We start from the raw sequence: 17,912 nt of genomic DNA on the forward strand, positions 1-17,912 counted from the left end.
AAAATCGCCTATTTTTAAACAAGGTCTTGTTGATCAAAGAAAAGATTAAAGCAACAACTAAAATATGCCACTAACCATTTTAACAAATAATTTTTTTAAAAATATATTTTATTGATTTTTTACAGAGAGGAAGGGAGAGATATAGAGAGTTAGAAACATCGATGGGAGAGAAACATCGATCAGCCGCCTCCTGCACATCTCCCACTGGGGATGTGCCCGCAACCCAGGTACATGCCCTTGACCGGAATCGAACCCGGGACCTTTCAGTCCGCAGGCCGATGCTCTATCCACTGAGCCAAACCGGTTTTGGCTTTAACAAATAATTTTGAATTCTTGTACCATTAGTCAATTATTTCATGCATGAATTTTTTTTTTTCTCCCTAAGGAGCCAATAAGCAACCCAAGGACACAAAAATGTTACATAATTCTTAGGTAGTCATTTTATGACATTTTGTGGCAGCACCAATCACATAACAGGTCCTGAACCATTGAATTTAATTCTTAAAGGTAAAGGAGTCCTGATCCTTCTCCCTCCCATGGAATGGAGCCAATAACCATTTCATCTACCAAGAAAACTAGACTATGTACACTGCTACTGAAAATGCAGAATGAAGCCAAAGACGGGGGATTAACAAATTTGTGAAGTATTCACTTCAAACTAAAACTTCTCTTTAATGCAAAACTTTTAAGTTGCCATTATTAGGAAATAAAGCAAATACTGTAGTTACCTACTCAATATCCATTCCTTCCTTCTTCTTTTCTAAGAGAAGCTGGGGGTATTTGGGGAGGCAACATAGCCATCTAAATACTTGTTTTCCCAAACTTCCCTGCAGCTATAGGTAGCATATAGCTTAGTTCTGGCCAGTTCTTAATAGTGAGAGGTTCTGGGAAAGAAAAGACAAAAATGTTTTCTAAAACCACCAGATCCAATGTTACTGGACTGCTGAACCAAACATTAGAAGCTGCCTAGATTACTTTTGTGAGAAAAACAAACCCCTATTTGGTTAAGGTTTGTTACATTCAGCCAACGTGCTACTTACAGAGTCCAGGGTCATATCAATACAAATGTTAAGCAATAAGAAAATGAATGGGAGCCCTGACAGGTTTGGCTCAGTGGATAGAGCATTGGCCTGCGGACTCATGGGCCCCAGGTTTGATTCTGGTCAAGGGCATGTACCTTGGTTGCAGGCACATGCCCAGTGGGAGTTGTGCAGGAGGCAGCTGATTGATGTTTCTCTCTCATCAATGTTTCTAACTTTCTATCCCTCTCCCTTCGTCTCTGTAAAAAATCAGTAAAATATATATATTAAAAAAAAAAGAAAAGAAAACGAATGGGAAATGCACTCGTTTTATGTTATACTAGAGGCCCAGTACACGAAATTTATGTACTCCGGGGGGTGGGAGGGTGGAGGGAGGTGTTGTCCCTCAGCCCAGCCTGTGCCCTCTCACAGTCTGGGAGCCCTCGGGGGATGTCCCACTGATGGTGGGGGAGCAGGCCTAAGCCAGCAGTTGGACATCCTTAGCACTGCCGTGGAAGCGGGAGAGGTTCCCACCACCGCCACTGCACTCGCCAGCTGTAAGCCTGGCTCAGGGCTTCTGGCTGAGCGGCGCTCCCCCTGTGGGAGCACACGGACCACCAGGGGGCAGCTCCTGCATTGAGCATCTGCCCCCTGTTGGTCAGTGTACATCATAGCGACTGGTCATTCCACCGTTCAGTCAATTTGCATATTACCCATTTATTATATAGGATGTATTAGTCCATTTAAAAAATTTGTTCAGCCCTAGCTGGTTTGGCTCAGTGAATAGAGCGTTGGCCTGAGGAATGAAGGGTCCTGGGCACTTGGCGGGGTTGTGGGTTCCATCCCCAATAGGTGGTGTGCAGGAGGCAGCCGATCAATGATTCTCTCTCATCATTGATGTTTCTATCTCTCTCTCCCTCTCCCGTCCTTTCTGAAACCAATAAACAAAATATTTTTTAAAAAGTTTGTCCATATATACACCCACAGAATATAAATCATCATAACCACAAGGCACAAGTGAGAATATATACCTTAGACACACACAACATTAACATAATAAATATAGTTCCAAGTTTGCCCTTATATCTATTTGGTAAAGTACCAAGTTGAAATGTAAGATTACTTAAGAAATCGAGTTTACAATAATGGTTGGGAAGAAATTAACCAAAGAACTTGTATGCATATATGCATAACCTATGGACACAAGCAATAGTGTGGTGAAGGCCTGGAAGAGGGGTGGGGAGTGAGGAGTTGTGGGGGCAGGGGGATAGAAGGGATCAATGAGGACATATGTAGTCATTTCAACAATTTAAAATTGATTTCAGAGAGGAAGGGAGAGGGAGAGAGAGGTAGAAACATCAATGATGAGAATCATTGACTGACTTCCTCCTGCACACCTCCACTGTGGACTGAGCCCGCAACCCCAGCATGTGCCCTTGACCGGAATCGAACCCAAGACCCTTCAGTCTGCAGGCTGATGCTCTATTCACTGAGCCAAACCGGCTAGGGCAGTGGTCGGCAAACTGCGGCTCGCAAGCCACATGTGGCTCTTTGGCCCCTTGAGTGTGGCTCTTCCACAAAATACCACGTACAGGCGAAGAGCCGCATGTGGCTAGCGAGCCGCAGTTGGCCGACCACTGGGCTAGGGCAACAACAAAGATTTTTAAAACATAAAATAGAGTTTACAACTTTACACTATCTTTCCATTATGCCTCAACAGAGCTTGGTCCCTTCTGTAAAACACAAAACATGCATACATGCATACATCCTTTCTAATCCTTAAAATAACAAGCCACCTCCTTAACATATGGGCAGATTGTTCTTTTTTTTAATATATTTTATTGGTTTTTTTACAGAGAGGAAGGGAGAGCGATAGAGAGTTAGAAACATTGATGAGCGAGAAACATTGATCGGCTGCCTCCAGCACGCCCCCTACTGGGGATGTGCCCGCAGCCAAGGTACATGCCCTTGACCGGAATCGAACCCGGGACCCTTGAGTGTGCAGGCCGGCACTCTATCCACTGAGCCAAACCAGTTAGAGCAAGATTTTTCAATGTTAAAAAAAATCTACAAAGCCAAATTGTGACAATAAAGGCCTGTTCCCAAAGTATTTTGTAACTCAGATATATTCATAAATTGGTTTTCACTTCTGAAAGCAGCTAGGCAATTATTTCATTCACTGCAGAAAATATATAGTAAGATTCAATAACTTGTGATTTAAAAAACTCTTAACAAAATAGGAACTTAGAACAGAACTTCCTTAATGTGATAAAAATCAGAGACCAAAAACTTTCAGCAAATATTACACTAAATGGAGAAACTTTAGAATCATTTAAGATCAGAAATAGGACAAAGCTGCTTAACATAATACTAGAGGTCACGGCCACCATTTAAGGAAAGAAAAAGTTTTAACATGTAAAATCAAAGAAGAGAGATAAAAATATCAGTATTTGCATATGATATATCTACCTACAAACCAACAGAATTAAAAATACCTTTGAAACTCATGAGAGAGTTTGTCAAGGTACAAGATCAACCTGTAACATTCTCTACACCACTAGTGACAAAATTTAATTAAAAGTAACCATTCAAAACAGCAGTCTCTCTTACCCAGTTTCACTTTCCAATTTGTTACCCATGGTCCACAGTAAATTTAAAAATTCCAAAAATAAACAACCCACAGTTTTAAATTGTGCAGCATTCTGAGTAGTGTCATGAAATCTTACACCATCCGCTGTGCTGTGCCTGGGATGTGATGATCCCTTTACCCAGTGTCTCCACATTATATATATACTAGAGGCCCGGTGCACAAAAATTTGTGCACTCGGGGGGAAGGGAGGGGTCCCTCAACATGACCTGTGCCCTCTTGCAGTCTGGGACCCCTCGGGAGATAACACCCTGCTGGCTTAGGCCTGCTCCCGGGTGGCAGAGGGCAGCAGGCCCAATCCCTAGGTACAGCCCCTGGTCGGGCTCAGAGCAGGGCCGATTGGGGAATTGGGGCGCCGCCCCTTGTCATGAACAGAGCAGGGTAGATCGGGAGGTTGCGATGCCACCCTCAGTCACGCTCAGGGTAGGGCCGATTGGGGGGTTGGGGCACCGCCCCGTCATACTCAAAGCAGGGTCGATAGGGAGGTTGCGGCGCCACCACCTGTCACGCACAGAGCAGGGCCAATCCGGGGGAAGGGGCGTTGCCCCCTGTCACGCACAGAGCAGGGCCCATCAAGGGGGTTGGGGCTCCTTACCATGTCACGCACAGAGCAGGGTCGATCAGGGGGTTGGGGAGCTCCCCCGTCACACACAGAGCAGGGCCCATCAGGGGATTGAGGAGCTCCCCCGTCACTCACAGAGTAGGGCCGATAGGGGAGTTGGGGCACCGCCCCCTGTCACACACAGAGCAGGGCGGATCAGGGGGTTGGGGTGCCGCCCTCTATCACCCACAGAGCAGGGCCGATCAGGGGGTTGGGGCGCTGCCACTGTCACACGCAGGGCAGGGCCAATGGGGAGGTTATGGCTCTACCCTGTCACATACAGAGCAGGGCCCGTGGGGGGGGGGGGGGGTAGTTGGGGCGCCGCACCCTGTCACACACAGAGCCGCAGGGCAATCAGGGGGTTGGGGAGCTCCCCCATATCAGGCACAGAGCAGGGCTGATCAGGAGGTTGGGGCGCCTTCCCCTGTCATGAACAGAGCAGGGCGGATAGGGAGGTTGTGGCCCTGCCCCCTGTCACACACAGAGCCGCAGGGCGATCAGGGGGTTTGGGCGCTGCCCCCTGTTACGCTGATCCTGGTGGCGGGAGGCCTCTCGGCTCTGCTGATCCTGGTGCTGGGAGATATATTACCCTTTTACTATATAGGATAGAGGCCTGGTGCATGGGTGGGGTTGGCCGGTTTGCCCTGAAGGGTGTCCTGGATCAGGGTGGGGGTCCCCACTGGGGTGCCTGGCCAGTCTGGGTGAGGGGCTGAGGGCTGAAGCTCCCAACTGCTCCTTTTTTTCTTTTTTTTTTTTATTCTGGGCCAGCTTTAGCTCTGGCTCCAGCTCTGAGGCCTCTGCTGCTGAAAGCAGGTATCTGGTTTGTTTGGGTTCTATAATCAAAACAATGTATAACTCCAGCTCTGAGATCCCGGCTTGCTGAAATCAGGTTTCTGGGGTTTTGTTTAGCTTCTATATTTGTTACAATGTTTCAAACTGCAGGCTCAGAGGCCGGCAAGGCAGGCAAGGCAGGCGGGGAACGTTGGTTTCCTCCATCACTGAAGCAAGCAAGCCTCATGTTAGTTTCAAGTTGCCTGGCTGCCGGCCGCCATCTTGGCTGGCCGTTAATTTGCATATCTCCCTGATTAGCCAATGGGAAGGGTAGCGGTCGTACGCTAATTACCATGTTTCTCTTTTATTAGATAGGATATGCATACAACTGGCCCCATTAGTTAGTAGAGTTGTCCCAATTATCAGATCAACTAGTGCATTATCACAATACATGTGTTCAAGTAACCCTACTACTACTCCAGTGAACATGTGAATCATAACCTAAACAGCCTTTTTGCTGATATGGAGAAAATTTTAGTGGCATGGATAAAAGATCAAACAAGTCACAATATTCCTTTAAACCAGCGGTTGTCAACCTATGGGTCGCGACCCCTTTGGCGGTCGAACAACCCTTTCACAGGGGTCATCTAAAACCATCCTGCATATCAGATATTTACATTACGATTCATAACAGTAGCAACATTACAGTTATGAAATAGCAACGAAAATAATTTTATGGTTGGGTCACAACATGAGGAACTGTATTTAAAGGGCCAGAAGGTTGAGAACCACTGCTTTAAACCAAAGTCTAATCCAGAGCAAAGCCCTAATTCTCTTCAACTCTATGAAGGCTGAGACAAGTGAGGAGGCTGCAGAAGAAAAATTTGAAGCTGGCAGAGGTTGGTTTGTGAGGTTTAAGAAGCCACCTCCATTACATAAAAAAAGTGCAAGGTAAAGCAGCAAGTGGTGATGTAGAGAGTGCAGCAAGTTATCCAGAACATCTAATTAAAATAATCAATGAAGGTGGCTACTCTAAACAACAGATTTTCAATGTAGACAAAACTGCCTTTCATTGGAAAATGCCACTTAGGATTTTCATAGCCAGAGAGGAGAAGTCAATGCCTGGCTTCAAAGCTTCAAAGGACATGACTCTTGCTAGGGTTGGGGGTCGCCACAACATGAGGAACTGTATTAAAGTGTCGCGGCATTAGGAAGGTTGAGAACCACTGTGCTAGGGGCTCATGCACTTGTGACTTGAAGTTGAAGCCAATGCTCACTTACCATTCCAAAAATTCTAGGGTGCCCGGCTGGTGTGGCTCACTGGTTGAGCTGTGACCTATGAACCAGGAGATCAAGGTTTGATTCCCGGTCAGGTACATGCCTGGGTTGCAGGCTCAATCCCTAGTACGGGGCGTCCAGGAGGCAGCCAATCCATGATTCTCTCTCATCGTTGATGTTTCTCTCTCTCCCTCTCACTTACTCTCTCTGAAATCAATAAAAATACATTTTAAAAAATAAAATCAATAAAGATAAAAAAGAGGTAAGGTCCATGTCCCTTCTGCTTGAATCTGGGTGCTTGAAACTGCTTTAACCAAGAGAAAATGGCAGAAGTGATTTTATGTGATTTCTGAAAAGGCAAGCAGCTTCTGTCTTGTTTGCCGATACCAAGCTTCCTCAAAAGAAGTCCACGCACACTGAGACCGCCATGCTGGAGAGGCCCATGCAGCACTCTAGCTTAGAGTTCCAGCTGAGCCCAGCCTTCTAACCATATGGGAATGAAGAAACAGTCAAGGAGCCGAAACCGGTTTGGCTTAGTGGATAGAGCGTCGGCCTGCGGACTGAAAGGTCCCGGGTTCGATTCCGGAAAAGGGCATGTACCTGGGTTGCGCGCACATCCCCAGTGGGAGATGTGCAGGAGGCGGCTGATCGATGTTTCTCTCTCATCGATGTTTCTAGCTCTCTATCTCTCTCCCTTTCTCTCTGTAAAAAATCAATAAAATATATTAAAAAAAAAAAAAAAAAGAAACAGTCAAGGATGTGGATCTTCTAGCCCAGCTGTTCATATCCCCCCTAATCTTTCAAGATCTCCCCAAACTGAAGTCCCAAACATAGTGGAACAGAGAGAAGCCACCGATCCCTCAATCTGTGAGCATAATAAAATGGCTGTTGTTTTACACTACAAGTTCTGGAGTGGTTTGTTCCACAGCAATAATAAGGAGAATCACGATACAGTAAGTAGGAAATAAATGCTAAGAACCCATGTTGGTAGAAATGAGAAAAAAACAACACCAGAATACATTACCATACTATGTGGAAGGTTCTTTATCATCGAATACCTTTAACATGTAGATGACAGCCTTCTTTTAAGAGAAGACATAAACAACTTTAGTCCACTGCACTAATACAGCTAACACGTGCCTATGGGCAGGCATACCAGGCAGGCCTAGGCTAGGCAAGGGAGTTGGCAAGCCAAGGAGAACAAGGAAAAGAGGTGGAGATAGCTTGTGAACAGAAAGTCATCAAAACACATCGAATGTTCAATAACAAAAGCTGCTTTCCCCAGTTTAAATTCTTCTTCTGGATAAAGAATACTAAGTCTAAAGACAGAAGGCTGAGTTAGGAAATGGTTCTAGGTCTACTCCTCTCCAGGATTCTCATTCTAGAAACTGCAACTGTAGTCAATGAAATCATAAAGGTACTGACTGCATAAAGAATAGGATTATGGCCCTAACCACTTTGGCTCAGTGGATAGAGCGTCAGCCTGCGGACTGAAGGGTCCCAGGTTCGATTCCAGTCAAGGGCATGTACCTTGGTTGTGGGCACATCCCCAGTAGGGAGTGTGCAGGAGGCAGCTGATCAATGTTTCTCTCTCATCGATGTTTCTCTCTGTCCCCTCCCTTCCTCTCTGTAAAAAAAAAAAAAAAAAAAAAATCAATAAAATATATTAAAAAAAAAAAAAAGGAAAGAATAGGATTATAACCCAGCTGGTATGGCTCAGTGGTTGAGCATCGACTCATGCACCAAAAGGACACTGGTTCGATTCCTGGTGGGGACACGTGCCCAGGTTGTGGGGTCAATTCCCTGTGTAAGGGCATACAGGAGGCAGCCGATCAATGTTTCTCTCATCAACGTTTCTATCTCTCTATCCTTCTCCCTTCCTCTTTCTCTCTCTCAAATCAGTAAAAACAGCTCTAGCAGTTTTGGCTAAGTAGAAAGCGCATCAGCCTGCAGACCAAAGGGTCCCGTGTTCAATTACAGTCAAGGGCACATACCTCGGTTGCAGGCTCATTCCTGGCCCAAGTCAGGGCTTGTGCAGGAGGCAACCAATTGATGTGTTTCTCTCACATCGATGTTTCTGTCTTTGCCTCTCTCTTTTCTACTCTCCCTAAAAAATAAATAAATAAAACCAGTGGAAAAATATCCTCAGGTGAGGATTACCAAAACTAAAAAGTTTTTAATAAATAAAAATAACGTATTACAAAAAATAGGGTTACATAAAATTCTGGAATAAAAACCTTTGGGTTCAGCTTATTAGAATTTCATATTAAATTCTACCAATACAGATTTCCATATAAAATGTCCGTAATACAAACCCCCACAACACTTATTTTCCACCCCAAAGCAAATGCCTAACTTCAAGTAAGAAATACAAACAAAATAGCTTCTTTGTTTAAGCAGCAATTAAGAATGCTTCAAGCCCTAACTGGTTTGGGATACAGCGTCGGCCTGTGGACTCAAGGGTCCCAGGTTCGATTCCGGTCAAGGGCATGTGCCTTGGTTGCGGGCACATACCAGTGGGGAGTGTGCAGGAGGCAGCTGATCGATGTTTCTCTCTCATCGATGTTTCTAACTCTCTATCCCTCTTCCTTCCTCTCTGTAAAAAATCAATAAAATATATTAAAAAAAAAAAAAAAGAATGCTTCAAGATTCCACATCACCAACGGAAATAATGCCTTATCTAGTCTACATAAGACTAAATAAGACGAACCATGGCTGAGCAGCTCAGGTGGCTAAAATTCAGCGCTAAAAAACTCTAGCTTAAAGGAAAAGCTGGTCTCCCCCCTGAAAAGCCCTCTTGTTCCAGGGACCTCGCAATTACTATACAGGCAGGTGCAGATGGGTCAGCACAAACCCCTTGCAGACCAACTCCAAGCACATACTTTAAATTTTTGTGTAAGATAACGTTAAAACTAGGAGATTCCCAGGGAAGAGATGTGTTTTCTCCTTCAGGTTTAATGTGAAAGTTTCAAGTGGATGTGAGACAAGTGAATTTGTTTTAATCCTCCCAGTGGTCAGCAGAAGAGGCTGCATTCCCTGACCCTTACTCCAGCTTGGGAACAAATTCCAGATAAATTTGTCTACACCAAGAATTCTCTTTGAAATTAAAGATAACAGATGCTATTTTATATTAAACTGTGTATAAGTCTCCTATAAGTAATTACAAAATAATAGTGTGCTACAAAAATAATCAAAATGGCTAATACTCTACTCACTACAAATTTCCACCTTCGCCAAATTTACATACAGAAGAAATGAAGCTGACCCTCAACTTGAAGTCTATAAAATCTTTACCAAACACTTTAACCAAATAGAAAATATTAATTCTTGGCCCCAGCTGAGTGGCTCAGTTGGTTGGAGTATTGCCCCATACACCAAAAAGGTTGCAGACTGATTCCTGGTCAAGGCACATACCTAGGCTGCAGATTCGATCCCCAGTTGGGGACGAGTACGGAGACAACCAATCGATGTTTCCCTCCCCACCTCCCCCTTTTCTGTGCCTTCCTCTCACTCTAAAATTAGAGTCAACAGCCCTAGCCAGTTGGTTCAGTGGATAGAGCATCGGCCCTCAGGCTAAAGGTCCCAGGTTCAATTTCGAGCAAGGGCATATACCTCAGTTGCAGGCTTAATCCCTGGCCCTTATTGGGGTGCGTGTGGGAAGCAACTAATTGATGTGTCTCTTTCACATAGATGTTTCTCTCTCTCTCTTCCCCTTCCTTCCACTCAGTCTAAAAATCAATGGAGCCTGGCCAGTGTTGCTCAGTGGTTGAGCATAGACCTATGAACCAGGAGGTCATGGTTCAATTCCTGGTCAGGGGACATGGCTAGGTTGTGGACTCAATCCCCAGTGTGGTGTGTGTAGGAGACAGCCAATCAATGATTCTCTCTCATCACTGATGTTTCTATCTCACTCTCACTCTCCCTTCCTCCTTGAAATCAATAAAATATATATTTTTTTAAAAAGCAGATTAAATAGTAGGTATTTTAAATGAAATATTATATAAAGTATTTAGTACTACTGCCTGATGTATAGTAAGTAAAGTAAACGATCAACAAAGGGTAATTATTTTTATTCTCCACAACCACACTTTCTTACAAAGAACCAATTTTAAAGATTCATGGAATCAGAAAATTTTATTGACTCTATTGGAAATCTCTCTTCTATAGTCACAATACAATCTAAAAGAATATGGTTTAATTGGCAAGCCTTCACTGAATACTAAGGCAGCAATTCTTTTTTTTTTTTTTTTAATATATTTAATTGATTTTTTACAGAGAGGAAGGGAGAGAGATAGAGAGTCAGAAACATCGATGAGAGAGAAACATCGACCAGCCGCCTCCTGCACATCCCCTACCGGGATGTGCCCGCAACCCAGGTACATGCCCTTGACCGGAATCGAACCTGGGACCTTTCAGTCCGCAGGCCGACGCTCTATCCACTGAGCCAAACCGGTTTCGGCAAGGCAGCAATTCTTAAAGTGTAGTTCCTGGACCTGTAGCATCTACTTCACCTAGAACTTGTTAGAAATGAAAATTCAAGCCCTAGCTGGTTTTGGTCAGTGGTTAGGGTGTTGGCCCGCAAAACGAAGGGTCTCAGGTTTGATTCCTGTCAAGGGCACGTACCTAATCGATATGACTCTTTTACATCAATGTTTCTCTATCTCTACCCCTCCCTTCCATTCTCTCTAAATGGAAAAAATATCTGTGGTGAGGATTAACAAAAGAAAAAAAAGAAATGAAAACTCAAGGGCCCAACAGTAGAATCAAGGTCTGGGGCAAGGTCCAGCAATTAGTACCTTAACAAGCCCTCTGGGTGATTTTAGTATTTGCTCCAGTTTGAGAGTTTACCTGAGGGTGCTTTGATCAACAGGAACTGGAAGTCCAAAAGAACAATGATTCCTAGGTATATCCTCTGTGGCACAGTGCAATACACAGAGTAGGTACTCAAATCTGAACAGCTTAATAATAATCTCATATAACCAATAGCTGGCTAGACAATAACACCATCAGTTTACCTATTTCACAAAGGTAAGAAATTATGATAACTGTTTGTATTAATTAATAAGTACATGGTACACACACACTGGGAGCTGTTAAATAATTGGCAAAGACCTTGGGTACTTTGGCAAATAACCCAAGCTTATTAAGTGTCATACACTTTGAAACTTAAGTAAAAAAACATTTCTAGTTTTACCAGTATACGAACATGATTTGTCCATAGGTCTATACAAATCTACTGTAGAACATAAATTAAAATGCAAACTTTTTATTGACGTTAAAAAACATCTTATTTCAGCCTGGCCGGTGTGCTCAATGGTTGAATATCAACCCAGGAACCAAGAGGTCATGCTTGGTCAGGGCACATGCCCAGGTTGTGGGCTCTATCCCCAGTAGGGTGCACGCAGGAGGCAGCCGATTGATGATGTTTCTATCTATACCTTTCCCTTCTTCTCTTAAAAAAAAAAAAAAAATCCACAAAAATTTTAAAAGAACATCTTATTTCACATCTTAGCCAACTGTAATTGATGGACCAAATATGGATTCTAATTTGAATAGTGTTTACAAAGTAGACAATTGAGGAAATTTGAACAGTGACTAGATATTCGATATTAAGAAATTATAATAACGGGATTATGATTGCTTTTTAAAAATAAGCTTTATTTCTTCTAAAAGCTTTAGAGATGAAATGATAAAATCTACTGAATTTGCTTCTTGAGAAGAGAACAAATAAAATTAAGGCTGGCCATTGATGCTCTAGCTGGTTTGGGTCAGTGGATAGAACATCGGCCTGTGGACTGAAGGGTCCCAGCTTCAATTCAGGTCAAGGGAACCTGCCATGTTGCAGGTTCAATCCCCAGTAGGGGGCGTGCAGGAGGCAGCCAACCAATGATTCTCGCTCATCATTGATGTTTCTATATCTCTATCACTCTCACTTCTTCTCTGAAATCAATAAAACATATTATTAAAAAAAAAAAAAAAAAGACTGGCCATTGAGCTGTTGAGTACATGGGGGGCTAACTACATACCAGGGTTTCTCAATCCTGGTACTACTGACATTTTGGGCCAGGGAGTTCTTCATTAGAGAAAAGGGGTACTATCTTGTGTATTGTAAAATGTTTAGCAGCATTCCTGGTCAGTAGCAACCCTCTGCAGTGTGACAACTGAAAGTTTCTCCAGACATTGTCAAACGTTCACTAGAGGGCAAAACTGTCCCCAGAAGACAATCATTGACAAATACTTATTAAACTTTCTCCTACTTATTTGTTTGAAATTTTCATAACAAAACTTTTTTTCCCATTCTCACTGGAGGATATGTTTTTATTAATTTTAGAGAGAGAAAGGGAGAGGGAGAAACATTAATCAGTTGCCTCCCAAACTCCGATGGGGGATCAAACCCCCACACTGACCCAGAATCAAACCCGATACCTTTCAGTTTATGAGACAATGCTCCAACTAACTGAGCAACACCAACCAGGGCAACAAAATACTTTTAAGTCTTAATCATACTCTGTATTGGTACAACTACATCTTCCTAGTTAAATAATCTATCTATCTATATATATATAAAAGGCTAATATGCAAAGTGTCCCCTCAAGAGTTTGATCAGGAGACTGGGAGTTTGATCACTCGCTATGACGTGTGCTGACTACCAGGGGGCGGCTGGAATGAAGGCAGGCCCTGGTGGACAGCCAGTAAAGGAAGGCCCCGGCTGGCAGCCAGAAGGCCCCGATTGGCCCTGACAGCCGTCCAGGCCTAGGAACCCTACCTGTGTACAAATTTTGTGCACCGGGCCTCTAGTCAGTACATAAGCTTTTGGGAAATAGCCTGATACACACAAAAAAGCAGAGGGGGCTCAGCTGGAAAACTGGGACTTAGCAGAGATTCTGCTACTAAAATAGTCAGAGGTCACAAGCTTCTTGTCAACTATCTGAGCCTCAGCACCCTCATTACATCAAATTGTCTGACTAGTCCTTTGAACTATGAAGTGGATATTCACATTTGAAAAAAAATGAAGCCCTAGCCTGTTTGGCTCAATGGATAGAGCATCAGCCTACAGACCAAAGAGTCCCAGGTTCGATTCCGGTCAAGGGCACGTACCTTGGTTGCAGGCTCCTCCCCAGCCTGGGCCCTGGTCAGGGCTCATGCAGGGGGCAACCAACTGATCTGTTTCTCTCACATCGACTATTCTCTCTGTCTTTCCCTCTCTTCCACTCTCCCTAAAAAAAAAAAAATCAATGGAAAAATATCCTCGGGTGAGGTTTAACAAAAAACAAAAGCTAGAAAAAGAAAATATAGTAGGGAAGAATGAAGATAATATTTTCATAACAAATTATCTGCTTTTTATTATTCTTAACCAATAGGCAACATTCTTTTCTCAATATATGTAATTATTTAAAATTTAAATAAATTTGCGACAACATGGATGGATGTATCTTGAAAGGATTATGCTAAGTGAACTAAATCAGAAGGAAAAGGACAAGAATCATATAATTTCACTCATGTGGGATATAAAACAAAAAGCAACAAATGAACACACAAAACAAAACAAACTCATAGACACAGACAACAGAATGGTGGTTACTAGAGGGGAAGGTGGGTAGGTGGAGGATAATAAGGGTAAAGGAGGTCCACTATATGGTAATGGAAGAAGACTAGACTTCCGGAGGTGAGCACATAGTGGAGTATACAGATGTCATGTTATAAAGTTGTATTACTGGAATTTATATAATGTTATTACCCAGTGTTACCCCAATATGTTTAATTTAAACATTTAAATAAAATTTGGAAGGTAAACAAAAGGGAAAGTCTTTTTACAAAATAGAAAGACAATGCTGTTCTAGACATAACAACAAAATGCCCATCAATTAGTGAAAGGATTTTAAAAAACTGTGGTACATCCAAATAATGAACCACTGCACACACATACTAGCAAACATGAATGAACCTCAACAGTATTATGCTAAGTGAAAGATGCCAGACACAAGACTGTATAGGCTTTGATTCCATTTATATTAACACTAGAGGCCCGGTGCACAAGAATCGTGCACTGGGGTGGGGGGGGCCCTCAGCCCGGCCTGCACCCTCTCACAGTCTGGGGCTCGGGACCCCTCACTCCTTACCACCCGACTGCAGCGGAGGCAGGAGAGGCTCCCGCCACTGCCGTTGTGCTGGCCAGGCGTGAGCCAGGCTTCTGGCTGAGCAGCACTCTCCCTGTGGGAGCACACTGACCACCAGGGGGCAGCTCCCCCTGGTGGTCAGTGAGTATCATAGGGACTTGTCATCCTGCTGTTTGGTGGATTTGCATATTAGCCTTTTATTATATAGGATTCTAGAAGAAGTAAAACTGTAAGGACAAATAACAGATCAGTGGTTGCCAGGGGCTAGGGAAAGGCAGAGGGGATTGATTGCAAAGGGCCATAAGGAACATTTTGGGGCAATAGAAATGCTATATCTTGACTGTGATAGTGGTTACATGGCTATACATTTGTCAAAATTCATTAAACTAGCTTTGCAGAGTGGCAATATTGTAGCCAATGAGTTTTATCTGAGGTGCAATTATTGCTAACTGAAAAAAAAAAATTCATCAAACTATACATGAGTCTATGATCTATCTCAATACACCTGACTTTAACAAATGAGCTGCTCAACAGACTGAGGGCTCCCATTCATTCTGTACCCTCATTCCTCAACTGGCAAGAAGTCTAATATTTAGCAGCAGTTCAGTGATGATAGGTAAATAATATGGTATATGCCAGATGTGTAACACGGACACAAGGGCACCACACTGTAAAAGACACCCAAGTACTTCCAGAACATGCCAATACCTGAGTTAAAAATGGAACAGGCCATGATAAATTAACACATGACGTGCTACAATCCTCTGATTGTAACACTGTCAGAAATTCAATTTTAAATACATTCCATGAGAATAAAGGCACTCTTCATACGCTACATTGTTGTTGTTGTTTTTAAAATATATTTTATTGATTTTTTACAGAGAGGAAGGGAGAGGGATAGAGTGTTAGAAACATCAATGAGAGAGAAACATCGATCAGCTGCCTCCTGCACACTCCCTCCTGGGGATGTGCCCATAACCAAGGTACGTGCCCTTGACCGAATCGAACCTGGGACCCTTCAGTCCGCAGGCTGATGCTCTATCCACTGAGCCAAACCGGTTAGGGCCGCTACATTGTTTTTAAAGAATAAAGTTAGCAATTTGTAATGACACACACACAAAATTACAGCATAATTCAACAAATTCACCAGAGAAGGAGGAAAAGACTCATTGGGTGTAAATCCTTCATTATCACAAGTCTATGATGATTGCCGAAACCGGTTTGGCTCAGTGGATAGAGCGTCGGCCTGCGGACTGAAAGGTCCCAGGTTCGATTCCGGGTCAGGGGCATGGACCTGGGTTGTCGGCACATCCCCAGTAGGAGATGTGCAGGAGGCGGCTTATCGATGTTTCTCTCCCATCGATGTTTCTGACTCTCTCTCTCTCTCCCTTCCTCTCTGTAAAAAATCAATAAAATGTATTTTTAAAAAAAGTCTATGATGATGATTATTTGGCTTCAGTTTATTTAGAAAGTATGGAGCACTTGCTCTGGCCCAATGTAGTAAGTTGCTTCTCTGAATGAAAGTCAGTAATTAAAATTAACTCATTCTTTTGCTCGTTCCAAAGAGTAGCCAAAGAACAGGCTGATAAAGTCAGAAATTGGTTCAAAAGGTCTACAAGAAAATGAACTCACTGACTCACCCAGTCTGCCACTTTCGGTTACTCTATGTAATCTTAACCCGTCCCAGGTAAAGGTACCCCTGTGTCACTTACTGACCTGCTTAGATGGTCACCACACGTTAACATCCTGCGACCGGGCTCTAGCGCCCACAGCGGTCACCTGCCCGCCAACGAGCACAGCAGCGGCACTGGCCATGAAGGCCTCCGGGCCCGCCAGCCCGGTGTCCCCGGGCCTTCCTGCCATCAGGGGCCACGGGCAGAGCAGAAGCCTTTTCCTACGTGACAGGTCTTCCTGCCAGGAATTAGCTCATGAGGTGACAGCGAAAGCCCGGCGAAGCTTCTTTACGAGGGACTTTGGCGATGTTGTGCGGAAACCACACAGCTCCACCGGGGCAGTACTGAGCCCAGAAGAGAGGGGTTCGGAAACTGCCCCAAGTTGTCATTCCCTGAAAATGCTGCTCGCGGCCTTTTCAGAAGGGGTCGTGAACGAAACCGGGGGCTCCGCGGAGAGCACCGCGGGCTGCGAGCCCCCCTCTTCCGGAAGCAAGCAAGCCGGGCAGGGAGGGAGCGGGCAGCCTCGCCCCACACCTGCGCCCGAGGCGCCCCCGCCCCCGCGCCCGCGCTGCCCTCTCGGCCCAGCTCCGGACCCTCGGCGGCCACTTCGCGTGAGCGACCCGACGACCTCAGTCCCGGACAATCTGAACGGAAGAGGCACAAAGGACGGTCCACTTGGCCCGACCGGCTCCTTTTCACCCGCACCCGGGCGGACAGCAGCCCGAGTGGTGCCTGCCCCACTTACAAGGAGTTCGGAGAAAATCGGCGCTAACCCGGCAGAGATGGGGCGCACACTCGGGCCCCCCGCGGCGGGGCGCGACCGGCGGCCTCCGGGCCCCGGTGGGCGGGCAGGGCTGCGGCCGCAGGCGCTCGCGGCGGCCCTTCCCGGGTCCTCCCCAGGAAACGGCCGCCCACCCGCTCGCTCCGGGCCGGGGAGCAGCGAGGGCGCCCGGGCTACTTACGTTCTCAGTGTCCCGCTCATTCACCGTCGGCAACGGGGTCCTCGTGGACATCTTCCCTCACTTCACTGCGGCACCACGCGAGGAGGAAACACAGCACAGCCCGGCCGGCGACGGCGTCCTGGAGCGGCGCCGCGGGAGGGCGGCTCCCCTCCCCCACGCCGTCTAGATCCCGGGCCGGGTCCCGGCCGTCCCCCGGAGGGTCCCGGCGGTCATGCTTCCCCGGCCCCGGCGGCCGCGCCGAGGAGCCCCGCGGGCGGCGGTGGCGGGGCCGGGCCGGCGGCAGCGGACTGCGGGCGCTGGCGTCCCCGCGCCGGAGGGCACCCCGTGGGCCCGGAGCCCCTCGCCGCCTCCTCCGCCCGTCGCTCCGCGGGTTTCAGCGCCGGGGCCTCCACACAGCGCCGCCGGCGGACCCCGAGGAGAAGGCGGAGGAGGATGTGCAGGAGGTGGGGCGCGAGACAGGCCGCCGCGGTCTGCGGGCGCCGACCATGGACGAGACTGTGGAGGCGGCGCCTGCGCCCAGCTGCTCGTCTCGCTCCGGCTCGCTTTCCGCCTCAGCCTCCGCCTGCTGGCCGCCGGCGCTGCCGCCGCTCCCCGCACCCCCGAGCCTCACGGACCCAAGATGGCCGCCCGACGGCTTCCTCTGCTGCCGCCGGGGGCCGGAAGTGACGACGCCGCTGCCTCCCGGGGTTCGGCCAATCAGCGCGGCCGAGGAAGCCGGCCGGCGACTGTTGCTAGGAGAGACTTGGTCCTGCCCCGGGCCCAGGGGGCGGCTGTGGGCCGGGAAGGGCTGGCGGGTCCGACGGGTCCGGGCGGGCGGCAGGCTCCCAGCGTCCAGGGCACGCGG

At 46.3% G+C, this 17,912-nt stretch overlaps 1 protein-coding gene across 6 annotated transcripts in view; it reads right to left on the reverse strand.

Moving 5' to 3' along the window:
- Positions 1–17,663, reverse strand: part of MARK3 (microtubule affinity regulating kinase 3) — a 104,833-nt gene extending 87,170 nt beyond the window's left edge. For all 6 annotated transcript variants that reach the window (XM_081086018.1, XM_081086017.1, XM_081086016.1 and 3 more), the window contains exon 1: positions 17,069–17,663. In XM_081086018.1, coding sequence (XP_080942144.1) covers positions 17,069–17,119 — 51 coding nt within the window. In that variant the 5' untranslated portion in view covers positions 17,120–17,663. The remainder of the gene's footprint in view (positions 1–17,068) is intronic.
- Positions 17,664–17,912: the final 249 nt, after the last annotated feature.

This window comes from Myotis nattereri, assembly GCF_964212035.1.
Source record: "Myotis nattereri genome assembly, chromosome: 1".
Taxonomy (NCBI): Eukaryota; Metazoa; Chordata; class Mammalia; order Chiroptera; family Vespertilionidae; genus Myotis; species Myotis nattereri.